Source organism: Zootoca vivipara, chromosome 5 (assembly GCF_963506605.1).
Source record: "Zootoca vivipara chromosome 5, rZooViv1.1, whole genome shotgun sequence".
Lineage (NCBI taxonomy): Eukaryota > Metazoa > Chordata > Lepidosauria > Squamata > Lacertidae > Zootoca > Zootoca vivipara.
In genome coordinates this window covers 88,983,080-89,003,296 of record NC_083280.1, presented here as the reverse complement: position 1 = coordinate 89,003,296, position 20,217 = coordinate 88,983,080, and the positions used below count along the sequence as shown (strand labels likewise).

At 46.2% G+C, this 20,217-nt stretch overlaps 2 protein-coding genes across 6 annotated transcripts in view; one reads left to right on the top strand and one right to left on the bottom strand.

The window, feature by feature from the left end:
- LOC118096195 (WASH complex subunit 2A) overlaps positions 1 to 2,148 on the bottom strand; it is a 42,942-nt gene extending 40,794 nt beyond the window's left edge. For 3 of the 4 annotated variants that reach the window (XM_035137649.2, XM_035137646.2, XM_035137648.2), the window contains exon 1: positions 1,790 to 2,148. In XM_035137649.2, the coding sequence (XP_034993540.1) occupies positions 1,790 to 1,972 (183 nt within the window). In that variant the 5' untranslated portion in view covers positions 1,973 to 2,148. The remainder of the gene's footprint in view (positions 1 to 1,789) is intronic. The other variant, XM_035137645.2, reaches the window with a different exon arrangement.
- On the top strand, positions 2,027 to 17,013 carry MSMB (microseminoprotein beta). Of its 2 annotated transcripts, none has more exons than XR_009557650.1 (4): positions 2,027 to 2,091; positions 10,803 to 10,890; positions 12,959 to 13,061; positions 15,332 to 17,013. XR_009557650.1 is itself a non-coding variant. In XM_035137650.2 (4 exons), exons 1-4 carry the CDS (start codon positions 8,411 to 8,413, stop codon positions 15,459 to 15,461), a joined length of 339 nt encoding a protein of 112 aa, XP_034993541.2. In that variant the 5' UTR covers positions 8,226 to 8,410; the 3' UTR covers positions 15,462 to 17,013. The 2 variants fall into 2 exon arrangements, 1 of the variants encoding a protein (XP_034993541.2); XM_035137650.2 differs by lacking the exon at positions 2,027 to 2,091 and adding an exon at positions 8,226 to 8,428.
- The last annotated feature ends 3,204 nt before the right edge of the window (positions 17,014 to 20,217 follow it).

Sequence of the window (20,217 nt, the reverse complement as noted above, 5' to 3'; positions counted from 1 at the left end):
CTTCCATTTATTGAGTGCAAGGAAGGATCACTTGCAAGGAGAAGTATTATGTTCAGAGCTCCGGGCAGGCGGGGGGGGGGGAGATGGCTGCTGGTTGCAGTGGGGTGGGCATGCATGGGTGTAGTCAGGATTTATGTTGGGCTGCAGGACTTTTGTTGGGGGGGGGGCAGAACCAAACTATCTGCAACATGGTTAGTTAGTTTTTATTGTTCTACTTTATTTGGGGGGGGGACAGTTGCCCCCCTCCAACTCCCTGGCCATGCCCATGTGGGCATAGCTTGCCACACACACACATTATTTCCATGGGTGTAAGGGATAATCTCTTATGATGCACAAAGCAATGGGGTGAAAGGCTGTGTCCGTCACCTGGGTGATTTGCAAATGTCCACACTTGCAACATGCAGGTGGAGGTGCCACAATTCGGCATCCCAACTGCCTTTAGGCACCACCACACTTAAGGAAGAGAGGTGGGGCACTAACACTGCACCACTTTTGCAACCCCACCACCAGCGGAAGGGTGGCTCTTTTCTGAAAGGAAGACACAAGCCACCACTTCTTTCTGTTCCAACAGCAAAATGGGACTCGCTTGGAAGGTGGTGGACCCTCCTTCATTGGAGGTTTTTAAGCATAGGTTGGATGGCCATCTGTCATGGATGCTTTATAGTTAAGATTCAGGGTCCCTTACAACTCAGTTCTACAATTCCTCTTATTCTTCTGGCAGTGCATGCCTGCTACCTATGGGGCGTGTCGTGCCCTTCTCCCTATAGGCAAGAAAGATCAAGGTGGCCGAGGCTTTTAAAGCATAGGAAGTGGAAAGTAGGGTTTGCCACCTTTGTTCTGGCAAAACATAGGACAGAGCGGGGGGTGTTGTGTTTTTCTTTTCTTTTCATCTGGTGCTGAAGTGACTTCAAAACAATCCATTACATTACAACAGCCTAACAGGATGGCCCCTCTAGAATTTGTCACACACACACACACACACACATTCGCAAATCTTGTGCTTGGCTATCTGGAGCTTAAACACACATCTCACACCACCTTTAAAAAAATGTGCTCTTGGCCAAAGAAGATGAAAAAGATTGGCAAAACAAACTAATGAACGACGCAGAACATATTACACAATTTGAAGCCTAAGAAAGAAAAGGACATTGTTTTTCAAAAAAAGGGAAAATGTTTAAGGCACATATTGCAAGCTTTGTGTATAGGTTTCTACATTAGTTGAACTTCTAAAGGTCACTTGTAACAACATGAGTAAGATTTTAAAACTGGACTGTTAAGAATGTAAGATTCTATAGACGTGCATGAATAAGTATAAAATAATGGAACTAGGAGGGGGAGGGGAGGGAAGTCAATTAAGATGCATGAGTTACATTTTTGATTATGATGTTCTTTTTGGGGTTTTTTATTTTTTTGTTATTATAAAATTAATAAACTGTATCCTAAAAAAACAAACAAAAAACCACGTGCTTTTGGAGGGGACCCCTAACTTGGCAGAGAGAGAGAGAGAGACCTGAAATACAGGACGAAACTGTTTATCAACACAGGACGTAGCATTTTACATTGAAGCAGGAGACCATCCCGTATTACACAAGACAGGTGGCAACCCTAGCAGGGCGGGGCAAGGAGAACGACAGCAACGCCCTCCGGCCTCCGCAGGCACCCTGGTCACGGGCTGCGCTCTCTGCACGCGCTCAGGAGCGCTGTTGCCGCCGCGAGGATCGCAAACGCCTGGCAGCCCCCTAACTACGCGTTAATCCGGCAGCGGTCGGTCCCCCCCCCGGCCTCTCACCCCCGCGTCGGCGGCCAAGGACCAGCACGGGCTCCCGGCTCGGACCTCCTCCAGGGACCAGGCTCGTTCCCACAGCAGCAGCGCCGCAGCCGCAGCCGCCGTAGCCCCGGGGGGAGCCGCCGCCGCCGCCCCTGACGAGGACGACGACGAGGACGACGCGGGAGGAGAAGCGGCGGACGACATGGTCGCTGACGGGAAGACGCTGAGGCGCCCCTCGCGACGGCGGTTAACTGCCACCCTCGGCCCAGCGGTCAGCTGACTCCTCCCGGGCGGGTCGCGTGACAGGGCTGCAGCTGTTAGAGGTATGAAAAAAGTGCAGAGCCGCCCCGTGCTCCGCGGCTTCTGGCCTCATTTCGAGATTTCGGAAGCAGGGGGGGGGAAGGGGAGGGAACCGCGAGGGCGCCTGCGCGAGGCTGTACGTTCCACATAGAGCTCCGCCCCCTTCTCATGGAATCGTTCAGAAAGGGGAAAGGTCTCGTGGGTCATCTAGTCCACCCCACCCCGGTAGTGCAGGAATCTCAACCGAAGCGTGTGGGGTTCTGAGAGTGAAGGCGATGAAGAGGAGGAAGATATTTATTTATAACCCGCTTTCCGCCCCCTGGCAACTAAAATAAGAGCTGCTCAAAACATACGGGAGGACAAAGAAAAGAAGAAAAACCCAAGTTTTGTATCTATATCTATAATATAAAAATGTAAACTGGGCATGTCCGAATGTCCGAAGGCTGGTTTGCAACTTGGTTCTTTTCCCAGCATGCACTTTCGGCTGAGTAGTGCGTTCTGGAACAGGTGTTTTTTGGGGTTTCACCTGGTGGAGGTGTGGCATCTGTCTTTGAAAACCTTATAAGAGCCTTCGGACATTCGCTTTGGACGTTGTGTTCAAATTTGAACGCAATCGGTGGCGCGGTTTCGGAGAAAAGTGGATAATCAGCTTTGTGATCTTCCGGTACCTAGTTAATAGCATACTGGGTGGACGAAAACCATTTTATGTGGTGTATCTTGCAAGTGTTAGTTAGGCTGAACTCCTACAGCAATCCTGCAGAGGATATGAAGGCAAAAAAAGAAGAAGTTTTTACAGTGTTTTTAAAGCCAGTTGGGCTTACATGAAGTTACCTACTCTTGGCCACAAGGTGGGGCAAGGGAACATGGAACCTCTGGAAGTGACTACCGTATTGATGTGATCATGAATTGGGCAACTTGCAAAAAGCAGGTGGAAAAATCCTTTCTTGGGCTGACTGGCAAAAGCAGTTGGTTTGTAGCCCTTTCCAGAGCTGTTCTCTAGCTATCCGCTCACTGAATTACTCTTGGAAATGCCAAGCAGTCTGGAGTATCAATTTGCTCCGATTTTGAGTAACATTTTTTTCAGAGACAAAGGTTAATAAAAATTTCCGTGGGCTGTATTTGATACACTGATACATATACGTATATACAGTATATATATATCTTATTGGAAAGGGGTTTACTTCATAAACACTCTCCATCAGTTCCAGTTGAAAACTTCTCTTCAAAGGTCTGAAAAATAGTAGATTACCAGAATCCTCTCTAGCCTTACATTACCGTGTGTGTGTGTGTGTGTGTGTGTGTGTGTGTGAGGCATCCAAAACTAATTTATCAAGATAACTTCCCTCACTCTTGAATTAAGTAAGCCTCAAAAATATGTTTCCCTGTCTCCCATTCTAGCAGGAAAGAAAAAAGGACCAGATATTCAGGCTCCTTTCATCCCGTTCTTCTGACATAATTAGTTGTTACAAGGGGTGAAATGATAGCATAGACCAGGGGTGTCAAACTCAAATTCATCGGGGGCCGCAACAGCAGTCTGGTCACCCTCAAAGGGCCGGTTGTATCTGTAGGACTATGTGTCCACTCTTTATTATCATAAATTATTGTCACTGCATTCAATTATTACCTTTTTTGTAATAATGTAAGTAATAACTAGCTCTGAAAGCAGAAACATAGTCAGAATAATGGCAAGTAGATATTCAAATGTACAATTATTGTACAATTTATTGAAAAATGATTTTTGGTAACTGCACTTGGTGGTGGAGGCTCGCTAGGGTTTCATGCAGGACCTTTGCAGAGCTACTAGTACCTGGAGATGCTGGGGTCCTTCTGCATGCAGGACAGATGTTCTGCCAGTGAGCCACCACCCTTCACCAAAGGTTGACTCACTGGAGCTGCTCTCCTGGTTCCAGGGTTTAAGGGCCAGAAGTATAAAGCAGCATCCTATGTTTCTGAGGAGAGGGAGAGGGAGGGGAGGGGAGGGGAGGGAGGGAGGGAGGAAGGAAGGAAGGAAGGAAGGAAGGAAGGAAGGAAGGAAGGAAGGAAGGAAGGAAGGAAAGAGGGATTGGGAGGGAGAGAGGAAGGAAGGAAAGAGGGGAGAGAAAGAATAGGAAATAAGGAAGGGAATAAAGAAGGAAAGAAAAAGAAAGAGGGAGAGAAGACGGAGATAAAGAAGGAAGGAAGGAGAGGGAAAGAAAGAAAGGGAAGGGGGGGGTCGCTGCCTTGATTCAGCGCCAGAAAAGAGCGCGAAGGGACCCAGGGGCAAAAAGCATTTCCCGTGCAGCGTGAGGCAGCGGGTGTCTGTTTTAGAAGAAGTGCGTAAAGCCTCAGAGTTGCACATTCGTGAGGCTGAGCCACTGCTGAGCTCACGTTCATGAGGCTGAGCCGCGGCAGGAGGAGGAGGAGGTGAGGCAAGAGGAGGCGGCGGCGGCGGCTTGCCAGGTCGGTGCCCGGCAGCGCCGTGCGGAGAGTCCCGAGCCTCTGGGACGCAGCAGTGCTCTGTAGCACTTTGAATCCTCCTCCTCCTCCACACGGCGCTGCTGGGTGCTTTATCTGTGCTTCAGCAGCAGCAGCAGCAGCCGTTTCCAGGCGCCGAGCCGTGGCAGGAGGAGGAGGATTCAAAGTGCTACAGAGCACTGCTGCGTGCCAGAGGCTTGGGACTCTCCATGCGGCACTGCTGGGCGCTGACCCGGCAAGCTGCCTCCTCCTTCTCCTGCTGTGGCTCGGGGCGCTCCACGCAGCGCTGCTCTGGCCGCCTTTCTAACCCCCCCCGCCCCAGCTGTTTGTCGGCGCTTTGTCAGCGCGGCGCTTCAGCAGCAAGGTCTCACTGCTGGGTCCCGCTGGCTGGGGCGCTCGGCGGGCCACATGACGAGGTCTGGCGGGCCAGATTTGGCCCCCGGGCCTTGTGTTTGACACCCGTGGCATAGACGTATCAACTTGTTCATTCTCGATTCTTTTCCCCATTTCTGAAAAAGGTTAGACACTCAGGCTCTTCAGGCTAAAATAACCAACGCAGACTCTTCCCACAATGCAATTAAAATCTCAGCTCCAGCCACGGAGCTATGAAGGCTCTGGCTCAACTACCTCCTTGCCCTAGAGCCCAGTCTAATAGGTTCACGGCCGGCCCAAGAGATTTTGGCACCCGAGACGAACGACAAAATGGCGCCTTCTTCCCCATCTTGGGTAGAAGGGGTGAAGGAACCTGTACATTGGGGACCGGGTGCGGGGATAAAGACCTACTTTGGGAACAAGCAGGAAGTGGGAATCAAAGGGCATTGCAGAGGGGAAAGGGGCCTGCTCTGTATTATGCAGGACAGGTGGCAACCTGCTGCCCGAGGCAGTTGCCTCACCTTGCCTCATGGGTGGGCCGGCCCTGAATATGCTATTTCAAATGTTGTCTAGGTGACCCAGCCGTAGTTGGTGAGCATATTCAGTTGCAAGCATATTGGGAGTGGGGAACATCAAGAGCCAGTAGCATTACAATAGTGATGAGAAACCTTTTACATTATTATTGAGGGCCCCATTTCCTTGGGGCCCACATGCCTTAGGTAATCCAGAGCCTGCTGTGGGTGAGACCAGAGCCCAAAGAGGGTAGAATCATCCCTTTTCTCTCTTGTTTTCTGCTTTCTCCCATCCAACTGGCTGGCAGGAGAAGGACCAATTGCTCTTTCCAGAGAGGGGGCTTCCCCCTTCCTTGTCCCACCATCCCACTTTAGTCCCACACACAGACCCCTTTGTCCTTTCTCTCTCCCTCAGGGCTCCCAGGCAGTTATATACAGAACTGCAGTTCTCATTAACGGTTTTCGGTAATTCTCCATTTTGTTTGTAGGCCATTATCAAAGGCTGCTTCACTCCACCGACTGATGTGACTCAAGGGGTTAAGTGTTTCATTTAGGAAATTGCGCTGTTCTCTGTGCTACTTAACATCGTTTCGGACTCCATCTGGCATTAAGCTTTGACATCTGGGCTGCTTATAGATGGACACTATCAAGGATTTAATTGGATGTTGCTACCAGGGGAAGAAATGCTCAACTTGCTGTAGCAACATGGTGGAAAGACGCTGTTGCCCGATCAGAATCCAGTGGTAGTTTAAAGATTCCTGCATTTAGGATTCACACTAGTCGCAGATTTCCGAGATATTAAACGGGTTGGTGCAGACAAGGCTGCTGAGCCAATAGGCAAAACATACAGGATGAATAACTTGCATGCCCTCCATGGCTTCTCCATGGCTACTGCTGCCTGCCTCCTCGCTTGGGCTGCAACCACCACAGCCCAGCCCCATGCAATGCACCAGCTCGGGGGGGGGGGGTGGCAGGCAGAGGGCAGAGCCCCCTGGGTGGGAAGAAAGGGGGAGTGGAGCACAAGGAGCCTTGATTTTACAGTATTTTATTTTCAATTATTTGTGCATCTGCATCTGATCTTGTTTCTTTCTAAAATTTATTTACTGGTGTTTGCTTCCTTTTCGTAAATCTACCAAAGAACAGCATAGCATAAAATAAAATCAGAATTAATGTGTTTTCTCAGGACTGGGAAGGGTGTGTGTGTGTATCTCGTTGGTATAAGGGTGGTATAAATGCTCTGGGGGATGACAAAAAAATGGGAGGGTCAAGGAGGGTCAGTTGTCAGGGGGGAGTGAGAAATGTCCCTATTTTCATCTGAGGAATGTTGGCAAACTTCCTCAGATGAACTTGGCAAACGTATTCACAGATATGCGGTTGGTTTTTTTTTAGTTACTAAGAATGACAGGGGAATTTCATACAAATCTGGAGGATAAATGCAGGGCGATTTCCAAGAAAATACGCTGCTGGTGCAGGAAGAGTGTGTTGCATTGGGACCATGCAGAAGGAACCTAGCAGAAGGAATGGTTCGTGGGTTCCATAGATTTCAATATAGAAGCTTTGCCACCTGCAGAACTGAGTTCGGTGGAACTGTCAGCATCACACGCTCTCACAGGTTGCTGGGTAAAGAATAGAGGGCAAATACATCATTTTCTCAGAACTAGCAGGAACCTTTTCTTTACCCGTCCTGTTTGTTTAAAGTAATTTTTTTATTTTGCAACACTCCCACCATTGTACCAATGTACTTTAAGGCTGCAGTTTACACTTGTCTCGTTTTAATTAAGTATAAGGTCAAATCGCAACTAACACACCGAGCCAGAATTTCAGGGCAGCAAAGGTACTTGCATCAAAGAGCTCAGTTGCTGGAGCCCATGTGGCATTTCACTGGTCCATCTGGCCTGACATTGCAAAGTTAGGTCCCCCAGAGTACGGGACTTATTAAAACTGTTTTTCCTTCAGCTTTGGTCACATATTTAACTCTCCACCAGTAGGAAAATTGACTTTCAGATGTCCCCAAAGAAAGTCACACAAATAAAATGCCTCTTGAAAGTTATTAAGCAGGACACCGTTTTCAATTTAAAAACAAAAAAACCCCATGACTTTATCATCGTAAGACCTTCCGTTTCCCCAAAAGATAATATAATTACACATAAATAATCAGGGTCAGCAATATGCCACAATACAAAGTACAAAAAACCTATTTGTTGTCTAAGTAACCTCACAGTTTTAAAAACACCAGCATAGTGTGCCGTTAACATCCATGTAATTATAACATTATAACACAAGGGGTGTTATTTCCCACTGATAAGCAGCCCTTCTCTGGTCAGATTTAATGTTAATATACCAAAACTGAGGACTTAGAATTCTTCATATATTCTTCTTGTGCAAAAAGAATTTAGCAGAGAGAGTGTTTAAGAGAGAGAGCCTTCTGGTGGTTCCCTCACTGTGAAAAGTGACATTACAGGGAACCAGGCAGAGGGCCTTCTCGGTGGTGGCGCCCACCCTGTGGAACGCCCTCCCATCAGATGTCAAGGAAATAAACAACTATCTGACTTTTAGAAGACATCTGAAGGCAGCCCTATTCAGAGAAGTTTTTAATGTTTGACGTTTTATTGTGTTTTCAGTATTCTGTTGGGAGCTGCCCAGTGTGGCTGTAGCACCCTAGCCAGAAGGGCGGCATATAAAATAATACTAAAAGTTGTTGTTGTTGTTGTTGTTGTTGTTGTTGTTGTTGTTGTACTGAAAGGCCTTTTTGGCATTCTTACAAATACGTTCGTTTATTCCAGGACTGGCCCAATACATTTTGGCCCCTGAGGCAAACCCCAAAATGGTGCCTCTCCTCCCTGCTAGAGAAGAAGGGGTGAACGATGATCTACATCAGGAACAAGTGGGGAAGAAAGATTGGCATCAGGATCTGTTGCCCCTGGGGATCCTGCTACCCGAGGCAGTGGCCTCACTTGGCCTCATGTGTGGGCCAATCCCGGTTTATTCATAAGCGTTTGCTCCCATGTTTCTGTCAACCAAGGTAGCTGACCTGTTCACTTATTTTATTTTAGCAGCTTTTATCTTGGTTATGGGACGCAGGTGGCGCTGTGGGTTAAACCACAGAGCCTAGGGCTTGCCGATTAGAAGGTCGGCGGTTCGAATCCCTGCGACAGGGTGAGCTCCCGTTGCTCGGTCCCAGCTCCTGCCCACCTAGCAGTTCGAAAGCATGTTAAAGTGCAAGTAGATAAATAGGTACCGCTCCAGTGGGAAGGTAAATGGCATTTCCGTGTGCTGCTCTGGTTCGCCAGAAGCGGCTTTGTCATGCTGGCCACATGGCCTGGAAGCTGTACGCTGGCTCCCTCAGCCAATAATGCGAGATGAGCGCCGCAACCCCAGAGTCGGTCATGACTGGACCTAATGGTCAGGGGTCCCGTTACCTTTACCTTTACCTTGGTTATATTGCTTATTATGTTATGGTGACAAAAGCAGCAAACTTAGTGAATTAGAAAGACAGATAAAGGTTGGGGTGTGTGTGACATTTTAAACGGGAAAATAGGAGTCTAAGACGGTAGTCCTATACTCAAGTTATCCAGCAGTGAGCCCCGTTGAACTCAATGGAGCCCACTTCTGAGCGGACATGTAGGATAGCAATCTAGTTTATTGTGTTGTCAAAGAATAGAATGCTGTTGGGACACTTGTTATGGTCACTAAAACCAAACATGGAATATTTAAGCCATTTTTAGAACAAATGGGAAAGTCACATAGGCAAAGAGTTCAAGTTAAATAAGCAAATAAAGAAACTTTTAATTCATGTCTCATACCTATCCAAATGCTTTTCACATAAAACGACTGCGAGGGATAATACATTGTTTATTCCAGGTGACTTATTTAAACGTTGAATAGCTTACTCATAGCAGGTCAGTGCAACAATAGCTTTCCCCAAATGTGTTCTCCCCGACAAATGCGCTTTCCCCCCAAATAGCTCTTTGATGATCTGCCAGAACACAGATCCCTTGAACGTAATTCTTCCTCTGCTTATTTTTGAATCAAAGTGAGGTGACTGCTTCATCATTCTCTTGAGGTTACAAGCAAACACAGGTGATCCGTATTAATGATCCATTAGCCTAACACTATGGTTCTAACAATAACGTTGAAAGGCTGCCCTCCTATCAAACGAGACCAGGACAAATGAGACAACCTTGCCCATTGTCCGATTCTGTTCGGGTTCCTGGCATTTGGCAACTATTGTTGATGCCCCCAGTATAAATTCACAAACAATGCTTGCAAAGCCTCAGAGGTCTCCGAACGTGTGGGACACCTCTGTGATGGTGAGTCACTCTCTTGTGGATTGTATTGTGTTAGATTAAGAATGTGATCTTATATATACTTTCCTGGAAGCAACTTGTGATGACTTCAGTACTTTCAAATATCACTCTGATCCTTCGCAGAGTTAGGCACGCACAAACTCATTGATTTAAATTGGCTTAAGGGTTCCTAGGGATGTATAAGGCATTGATTCGTGTTCTGTTCTGCAGTCTTTTCATAGAGCTGCGTTTCTGTTCCTCTGCAGTTCAGCTTCTGATGAAACTATTTATTATTATTATTATTATTATTATTATTATTAAAATTTGTATACTGCCCTATACCCTCAGGTGTCAGGACAGTTATGTCATTAAACTCTCCATCCACTAATAATGCAGCCAAATCTCGGTTGTCGAACGTAACCCGTTCCGGAAGCCCATTCGGCTTCTGAAATGTTCGGCAACTGAGGTGCAGCTTCTGATTGGTTGCGGGAGATTCCTGCACTCAACCGGAAGCTGTGTCGGACGTTCAGCTTCCAAAAAAATGTTCAAAAACCGGAGTATTTGCTTCCAGGTTTTCGGCGTTTGGGAGCCGAAACGTTCCAAAACGGAGGCTTTCGGGATCCGAGGTTCGGCTGTGTTATAATTGCTTCAATCCACACCAGTGCAAAGGAAACAGAATGCAAATTTGTGCGAGGGGGCCACCAGCCATGTATCATTTGTGAACTGCAAATACCCAACATATTATCTGGATTGATATCCATCCTGCACGTGGGATGAATAAGCGAACATTGTCAATTTCCATTCCCGTCAGAATTTTCTGACATCTCTGTGTGCCTAACCTTCTGTTTGGTCAGTGGTCATGGGTTCTAGGAAAGGAAAAGAAGAAGCAACACCTCAAATGGTTCTAAACAATGATGGTTGAGCATTTTATTTTCCTACAGCTAGGATTATCTTCCTAGGAGCAGCCTTCTCCAACCTTTGGCTCTCAGTGTTGTTGAACTACAACCCGCTTCGTTCCTCAGCACTGGCCAGGCTCTCGGGGGGCGGGGGGCGGTGCTGGTTTTGGAGACTGAGACGCTTGTTCCAATTCTCTCTCTCTCTCTCCCACAGAAGTTCCTGCTGTTCTCCTTCCTGGTCCTTACCCTCTTGGGGACATTGTGTAATGCCCAGTGCTCAATAAAACCAGCTGACGAAAAGGGTAAGAATTCAGTGTTTGAATGTTGCCATGCTTAGAAAAACAGGATTTACGGAGGCAGAAGATGCTCCTCACGATTCTTCTCCAGCATGATCTGGAGTTGCACAAGAACGACAGTCCTATGAGGCAGCAAAGTTGGCATCTGGGTTTATTGCAGGCTCTGGTACCAGTGTCTATAGCCAGGCCCTATGTTACAGCCACATCTGTTCCAACTCTACAGACAGAGACTCTCACCTAAGAGATCTACAGCAAACCTTTTTAGAACTAAAGCATCCACCCGATGCAGTTAAACAACAGATCAACAGAGCCAGACTGATACCCAGAGAGAACTTGCTGCAAGACAGACCCAAAAAAGAAAATAACAGAACACCACTAGTAATCACATACAGCTCCCAAGCTAAAACAGTCCAGCGCATCATCAGAGATCTACAACCTCTCCTAGACAATGACAGTTCTCTTTCTCAAGCTCTGGGAGGAAGACCTTTCATTGCCTACAGACAGCCACCCAATCTTAAACAACTCCTCACCCGCCACACTTAACATGGACACTGGTACCAGAGCCTGCAATAAACCCAGATGCCGACAGTCCTATGAGTTACTCTGATGCTACTCAGGAATACAGGTAACTGCTGGAGAGATGCCCTGAGCTTAAAGGTAAAGGTAAAGGGACCCCTGACCATTAGGTCCAGTCGTGACCGACTCTGGGGTTGCACGCTCATCTCGCATTATTGGCCGAGGGAGCCGGCGTATAGCTTCTAGGTCATGTAGCCAGCATGACAAAGCCGCTTCTGGCAAACCAGAGCAGCGCACGGAAATGCCGGTTACCTTCCCGCTGTAGCGGTTCCTATTTATCTACTTGCATTTTGACGTGCTTTCGAACTGCTAGGTTGGCAGGAGCTGGGACCGAGCAACGGGAGCTCACCCCGTCACAGGGATTCGAACTGCCGACCTTCTGATCAGCAAGCCCTAGGCTCAGTGGTTTAACCACAGCGCCACCTGGGTCTCTGAGCTTAGAGTCTCTCTTTGCAGCCCGTGAGAATTGAGCCTTTTGCTATCTATATTGCCCAATTCCACCGTATGAAGAGGTGTGCCTTCTGATTCTAGGGTAATGCTCTACTGTAACCTTTGCCAGGTGTTTTGGATTACGATTCCCATCAGGGTTAGGAAGAAAATTGTGGAGAAGGACCCTGACCGTAAATTTAGAATTTGGCATATTCGGAGTGAATATGGGCTTTTTAAACCTTTTGCCGGGTTGGGAAGGAAGCGGCAGGCACAATACCAGCTCCATTTTACCTGTATTCAAAGTTTGGCAGCTTGGTGTCAAAACTTTCATGGCAGCAAATAGTGGTACTAGAGGCAGCAGAAGGGGCAGGAAGAGGAGAAAGGTGGCTCAGGTAGATCTGGCTGGCTGCTTTTGTGTAAACAGAAGTGATGTGCAGTATAACACAAGAAGCAAGAATGGATGTTCTGAAGTTGAGACCCACACCGTGGCCTTCAATATATTCTAATTGCAGGTAGGTAGCCCATAGCTGTCAAGTTCTCCCTTTTTTAAAGGGAAATTCCCTTATGCTGAATAGGCTTCCTTGCGAGAAAAGGGAAAACTTGACAGCTATGAGGTAGCCGTGCTGGTCTGCCATAGTCAAAACAAAATAAAAAAATTCCTTCCAGTAGCACCTTAGAGACCAATTAAGTTTGTCATTGGTATGAGCTCTCAGTATCTGAAGAAGTGTGCATGCACACGAAAGCTCATACCTATGACAAACTTAGTTGGTCTCTAAGGTGCTACTGGAAGGATTTTTTATTTTTATTTTGACTTCTAGGCAGCTTACATGGAATGATAGAAAACATTTGTTTATATATTGCTTCTTAAAATTTATATAACAGCTTGATGGTAAGAAAAAGAAGCTCAAAGCAGTTCATAAGCGAATAGCAAAAAAGTCATGGACAGGTAGACTGAAGCTTTACTGAAGCAAGTCGTCTTTTAGGAAGCAACAGCCCCAGTTTCTGACTCTAGTTTTTATACATTACCAGAGTCCGACCAGCATTGTTTTGTTTGTTCTGCACATTTTAGGATGTTTTAAGCATGGGAGGTGGCACCGTGTGAATGCTGTGTGGAAAACTAACAACTGCCAAAGATGTGAATGCAAACCAAAAGAAATGATATGCTGCAGCTTGTAAGTTTTCAAGTTCTAAAAACAAGTTTATATGGGTGTGTGTTTTTTAAATGCTGGCATTTCTTTCTAAGTACCCAGGGGCCTATGAGAAATGTGGTTAAATACACAACCCTAGTTTATCCAGTACATGCTTGGGGCTGCAATGCCATTTATAGCCTTACCTACGAGTAACCCCATAGAATCTATGGGACTTAAAGGTAAAGGTACCCCTGACCATTAGGTCCAGTCGCGGAAGACTCTGGGGTTGCGGCGCTCATCTTGCTCTATAGGCCGAGGGAGCCGACGTTTGTCCGCAGACAGCTTCTGGGTCATGTGGCCAGCTTCTGGCGAACCAGAGCAGTGCACCAAAATGCCGTTTACCTTCCTGCCACCTATTTATCTACTTGCACTTGACGTGCTTTTGAACTGCTAGGTGGGCAAGAGCTGGGACCGAACAATGGGAGCTCACCCCGTTGCGGGGATTCAAACCGCCGACCTTCTGATCTGCAAGCCTTAGGCTCTGTGGTTTAACCCACAGCGCCACCCACGTCCCTCTATGGGACTTACCTCTAAGTAAATTTCACTCCAAATACAAAACCATCTTTTCCTCTTTTGCAACTACCACCTGCCACTTATTACATCCAAAGGCAACATATCCCAATCAACCATCACACGTAAAATTCCAGTCAACACTACCTTTCTGCAATAATGATTTGGCGCTCTTGAACCTTGAGAACGTAAGGACATTGCTTTATTTATATACCTAAAAACAACAACACTGCTTTCACTTTTGTGTGGAAGTGATCCAACTTCCTGAGCTTCATGGGCTTCTAACACTCCCCTGTTACCTCAGCCCCCAAACTCATCTGCAGTCCTGGGGCTAGTGAACTTCGCACCTGGCATCTCCAGTTAAAGTATCGGCTAAAGCACCTCTTTAGCGTTCCTCAATAATGGCGCTGTGGGCTAAACCACTGAGCCTAGGGCTTGCTGATCAGAAGGTCGGCGGTTCGAATCCCTGTGACGGGGTGAGCTCCCGTTGCTTGGTCCCAGCTCCTGCCAACTTAGCAGTTCGAAAGCACGTCATAAATGCAAGTAGATAAATAGGAAGCGCTACAGCGGGAAGGTAAACAGCGTTTCCATGTGCTGCTCTGGTTTGCCAGAAGCGGCTTTGTCATGCTGGCCACATGACCTGGAAGCTGTACGCCGGCTCCCTCGGCCAATAATGCGAGATGAGCACGCAACCCCAGAGTCGGTCACGACTGGACCTAATGGTCAGGGGTCCCGTTACCTTTACCTTTAATAATAGCATAAGAGCCATCTGTTTGTACTTTCAGGACTGAATGAGGCTAAGCCAGGCATCCCCAAACTGCGGCCTTCCATATGTTTTGGCCTACAACTCCCATGATCCCTAGCTAACAGGACCAGTGGTCGGGGAAGATGGGAATTGTAGTCCAAAACATCTGGAGGGCGGAAGTTTGGAGATGCCTGGGCTAAGCAGATTTATCTCCTAGGTTAGCTGATGACATTGAAATGTGGGCCCCAAAAGGCCAGTTCAGGTGTTTGAACTCTGGGACATGTTTTTAGCCACTGGACTTGCAGACCCTCCAATTGTCCCTGTTTTCCAGGGATAGTCCTGGATTCACAAAAGCCGTCCCCAGGGCTTTTTTCCCCCCCAGCCGGAACTCAGTCCCGGCACCTCTCAGGTGGGCACCATTGCTATTATACGATAACAAGGGATGTGTTCATGGTGAGTTCCAGCAAATCTTTTTCTAGAAAAATAGCACTGGACGTCCCTATTTTCATCAGAAAAATGTTGGAAGGGACACCTCTGTTTTCACTGGAGAAATGCTGAAGGGTATGGAATAGGACAGGCATAGGCAAACTCGGCACTCCAGATGCTTTGGGACTACAACTCCCATCATCCCTGACCACTGGTCCTGTTAGCTATGGATCATGGGAGTTGTAGTCCCAAAACATCTGGAGGGCCGAGTTTGCCTATGCCTGGAATGGGATGTTCCTATTTTCGTTGGATAAATATTGGAGGGAGTGCACTCGTAAGATTGCTGGAAAGTAATGCCTGTAATAATTAATACGTCAGGTTAGACATTGTTTTCTGCCATTGAATGCATTCGCATGCATCTGAAGTGGTCCATCGTCTAAATTCCATTCCTAAAGTTTAAAACCACAAATGCTGCGGCCTGCTGGAGACTGAGCTGATTTTGACTCTAGTCCTCTTTGTTTTTCTATCATCTCTGCCATATGGCCTGACTACCTGTCTTCATTGTTTATAGAGTTTTCAGACCTATCAACTATGACAGGAAGAACTGTGTCGCCATGTTCCACAAGCGAAGCTGCTCTATCCGTGTGGTGAACAAGATTGATCCTGCGAAACGTTGCGAGGTTTTTGCTGGCGTTGGTTAACACCTGTCTGTGGGTTTCTATTCTGGCCCAGGTCTTTTAGGAAGGCAAGGGGCAATAGGCCAAGGAATGTAATTCTTCACATTTATTTTAGGGGACCACAAATGTACTAATTTCACCCTTCCCTGGTTATTATCTTCTCAAATACTCCACCTCTATTACTAAGCAGCTTCTGATTTTGTAGGATGAGTTCATGCATTGGGTTTTTTTAATCAAAAAAGAATCGCAGCGATCACTTGATTACTCAAATGCACCAAAAAGCTATCGTAGATCACCATGCAATGATTTAATTTGATTTCCCGTTTGTTCATTATCTAGTACTTGAAACAAAAATTCCCCTGTAAGAATGAGCTACAGAAAACATTCTCTAACTACTCTAGGATGAAATATTGGAAAGCAAACTATAATTATTCAACACAGCAGCAATCAGGTGTCAAGTCAAATATCAAAAAGAAAGTACGGTATATCTTTCAATACTTGCATCAATATTAAACCTCAAATATCTGAAAGACTGTCTTTATCTCTTCAGACCACCTTCCATATTAAGATCAGCTGAAAGGGATCTTTTGGTAGTTCCTTCCAGTATGGTGATCTGGGAGAGAGATTTGTCTGTGGCGAGGGATGTATGAATATGCCTGAATCCATTCCAATATTCATTTGAACTAACATTTGGTATTTTCTATTCCACTCCAACTGGTTTATTTTGCACACGTCTGTGTTCTGTGTTTTAGTTAGCATACATTTGAATTACATATCCCAACCATCAACACATATTTACAAATCTAGTACTTTCCCTGTGTGTTCCAGAGGGGCAGCCCCATTGGCTTTTGCAGCAAAAATAAAGAGCTTTAAAGACAAAATTAACTAAGGGACCAACGGCCCACCATGGCTGCAAACCTAACAAGGGGCAGGTCCACACCATACACATAAAACACACATTTAAAGCACATGATTTCCCTCAGAAAATCCCAGGAACTTCAAATGATATGAAACCTTTTGTGCAAAATTGTTAAGAGAACCAAGTAGCCCATTTTTAGCCTGTGGAAAGCATTAAAATGCTCTTGTTAATGGCAGGTGCAAGAAGGGGTTTTCCATGTTGACCCCTGCAACAAGCCCCCCCCCCCCGGCATGATCTCCTAGCTGAGGGCCTTCTAAAGCTTCCTTCACTGTGAGAATCACCGAATCACAGAATTGTAGAGTTGGAATGGAAGATCATCTAGTTCACACAAACAGATTGTCTGAAAACCTATGTTATATTGGTCTGTGTTTGCCTGAGCTTGAGTCTGGATTAAGGATTCTGAGCCCCTGTGTTCTGATTCGATACATGATATCCAATCACAGAACATTTCAGGATTTGGGCCTCAGACACTGGCCCATAAACTCTGAGTCGTGATTCGCAGCTTGGAAGTTTAGACAGCCAATCACGTTGGGAGTGGGGGTGGCCCAGGCCTTCAGAAATGTTATATAAGCAGTTGCTTTGCCCCTGTTTTCCAGTTCTGCTAGTTCAATAAAGGTTCTTGCTGTTGTTGCTGTGTCTTGCCTCGTGGGAACCCACCTACCCTTCATCTTATATACTAAGTAAAACGGAAATAAAAAGGTTGTGGCGCTCATCTCACTTTATTGGCCGAGGGAGCACATTTAGGTGATATAATATGCTCTTTCTTCTCCTCTAGCACTTCTAGAGGACACCAAAAAGAGGAGTGAGAGGCGAGTGGGGGGTCAACAGGATGGTCCTATCCTAGGCCCTAGCTAGGATTAAAATGGAATTAAAATGTGAATTGAACCTAATTCCTCCCCTATCTCTAAGAGATACGTAACAGATCTTGCCAAATCCAAGGAGTAATCTGGAACTAAGCCGTTCCATGGGACAATACCTTTTAATTTGGTATCTTTATTACCAATGGAGAATGAAATCGTTCTATTCATTAGAGGCAGCGCCGGAGATGAATGGGGAACATTCCACGGTAATGGGCTTTAATCAAATTTCCGCACAGCAAATATTAGCTAGGCAGGCAGGAAGCAAACAAACTGTGGGAAAGCTGTAAAAGTCTGTAAAGGTAGACGTTAGAAAAGACCACGAGATGATCGTTTCATAGAAGCTGAATATTAATTCCTTATCACCTTATATGTTTTGTAAGTTTTTTGCCGTGCGGGATGGGGGGAAAGTATTCAATATTTCTGGAGGCCCGCAGTTTGGGGATGCCTGGTCAAGATGAATTCAACCTCCACTCAGAGATTTAACTTCTAGAGATCTGGCAGGAGACGAGGTCCAAGGAATAGCCATCACTCCCTCCCACTTCGCAACTCTTAGGAAAATATTTCCAACATTTCTATGTAAGGCAAAATAGGGACAAAGGGAAACAGAAAATTAAAACCGTCCCTTGTTAACAGAAACAATCCAAGCATATAAATCCTTAAGTTTCACAACTTTATGGGTTTGCTGCCAAATGTTGCAGCATCCAAATGTCACATTACCCCCATATCAGTCTAATTCTTAAAGAGTTTCTCTCAACGCTCTGCATTTGTAGCTTTGAATAACTCCTGCCCTATCTTGGGCTTCTTATTTGAATTCTTTCATAACACCAGCATAGGCTACATGTCTGTCTTGCTCAAAGCTATATAGGCAGCTTCAGATTTTGAGATGACTATATCCATTCTTTGCAAAAAGAAAAAAAAGGAAAAAAAGAATTGAAGTCTGGAGGTAGTCTGAAGAAGAATATAAATAAAAAAATTCCTTCAGTAGCACCTTAAAGACCAACTAAGTTTTTATTTTGGTATGAGCTTTCGTGTGCATGCACACTTCTTCAGATACAGTGAAATGGAAGTTTCCAGGCACTTATGTAGAGAAGGGGTGGGGAGGGGTGGGGATGGGGAGGGGGGATCACTCAGAAGGGTGGTGGAAATGGGTGATTGACTGACTGATAGCTGTTGATGACCGCAAACGACTGCAAATGGTTTTGCATGAAAAAGCAAGGGTTGAGATGGCTGAAGATCGCTTATCATGTATAATGAGATAAGAACCCGATATCTCTGTTCAAACCAGGTCCCTCCATGGTTTTGAGCTTGGTGATAAGTTGCAATTCAGCAACTTCTCTTTCCAGTCTATTTCTGAAATTCTTTTGTAGTAAGACAGCTACTTTGAGATCTTGTATAGAATGTCCTGGGAGATTGAAGTGTTCTCCTACTGGTTTTTCTGTCTTCTGGTTCCTGATGTCAGATTTATGTCCATTTATCCTTTGGCGTAGGGTTTGGCCTGTTTGGCCCTGTAACCAGGGGTTAGGCCAAACCCTACGCCAAAGGATAAATGGACATAAATCTGACATCAGGAACCAGAAGACAGAAAAACCAGTAGGAGAACACTTCAATCTCCCAGGACATTCTATACAAGATCTCAAAGTAGCTGTCTTACTACAAAAGAATTTCAGAAATAGACTGGAAAGAGAAGTTGCTGAATTGCAACTTATCACCAAGCTCAAAACCATGGAGGGACCTGGTTTGAACAGAGATATCGGGTTCTTATCTCATTATACATGATAAGCGATCTTCAGCCATCTCAACCCTTGCTTTTTCATGCAAAACCATTTGCAGTCGTTTGCGGTCATCAACAGCTATCAGTCAGTCAATCACCCATTTCCACCACCCTTCTGAGTGATCCCCCCTCCCCATCCCCACCCCTCCCCACCCCTTCTCTACATAAGTGCCTGGAAACTTCCATTTCACTGTATCTGAAGAAGTGTGCATGCACACGAAAGCTCATACCAAAATAAAAACTTAGTTGGTCTTTAAGGTGCTACTGAAGGAATTTTTTTATTTTACTTCGATCCAGACCAACACGGCTACCTACCTGTAACCAGAAGAATATAAAATTACCACAAAACAAGCAAAACAGCTATCCATAGCAACCAAGGCCAGAAATCGAATCAGCGTGCTAATTGAAAATGTTTGGTTAGCATCAATTCCAGCCATTTGGAGGAAGGGAATGTCACTTGAAATGAGCTCGGCCAGATCATGTACTTAAGGTCATGTCTTGTTCCTAGATACATTTCTCACAGGGAATTTAAGGGCATCATTATGGCAAAAGGAGCCACTAGAAACTTCATGGCATGGAGTTCCAGGGCTTTCTTTCAGCCGGAACTTTCCAGAACCTCTCAGGTGGGCGCCATTGCGATTACCAGGAGAACAAGGGAGGTGCTCCTGGTGAGAACTGTCACCTCTTTTTCTAGAAAAATAGCACTGTGGAGTTCTAACTAGGGATGGTGGAGGGATCTGTCGAAACAAACTTATCAAGCAGATTTCCTCCTGTCTGCCCATCCTGCCATGAATGCTTCCCCCACACCCCTAGTTCTCTACAATGGAAGGTTTTTGGCACCTGAAGTGAACCACATTACGGCACCCCTCCTCTCCCCCAGAGAAGAAGGGATGAGCGAGGATTTACATCAGGAACAAGGTGGAATTAGGACCTGCTGCCCCTGTGGAGCCTGCCGCTTGAGGCAGTCACCTCATGTGGCCTCAGAAGTGGTCTGGCCCTGCACTGATAGATAGTTGCTGCTGTTCCAGTGGAGAAAGGGGGTCTCATTGCCTCTCCACTCGCCCTGAAGTGTTTCTTGTTGACTTTGTGCGCGTATAAGTTCCTCGTTGCTAGAGGCTGTCCAACAAGACGGGCGCTAAGGCTGAAAGCCAAACCACATCTACACACTGGGGGTTGCCCCCAGGCAAGTGGGGTTGTGACTGCAGCCTCAGTTTGCTTTTTACCACGAAT

Bases quoted from the DNA above. Each gene is read 5' to 3' on its own strand.
- MSMB (XM_035137650.2), top strand. The intron at 10,891-12,958 runs GTAAGAATTCAG...TGCACATTTTAG, and splicing joins AAAACCAGCTGACGAAAAGG to GATGTTTTAAGCATGGGAGG. The intron at 13,062-15,331 runs GTAAGTTTTCAA...CATTGTTTATAG, and splicing joins GAAATGATATGCTGCAGCTT to AGTTTTCAGACCTATCAACT.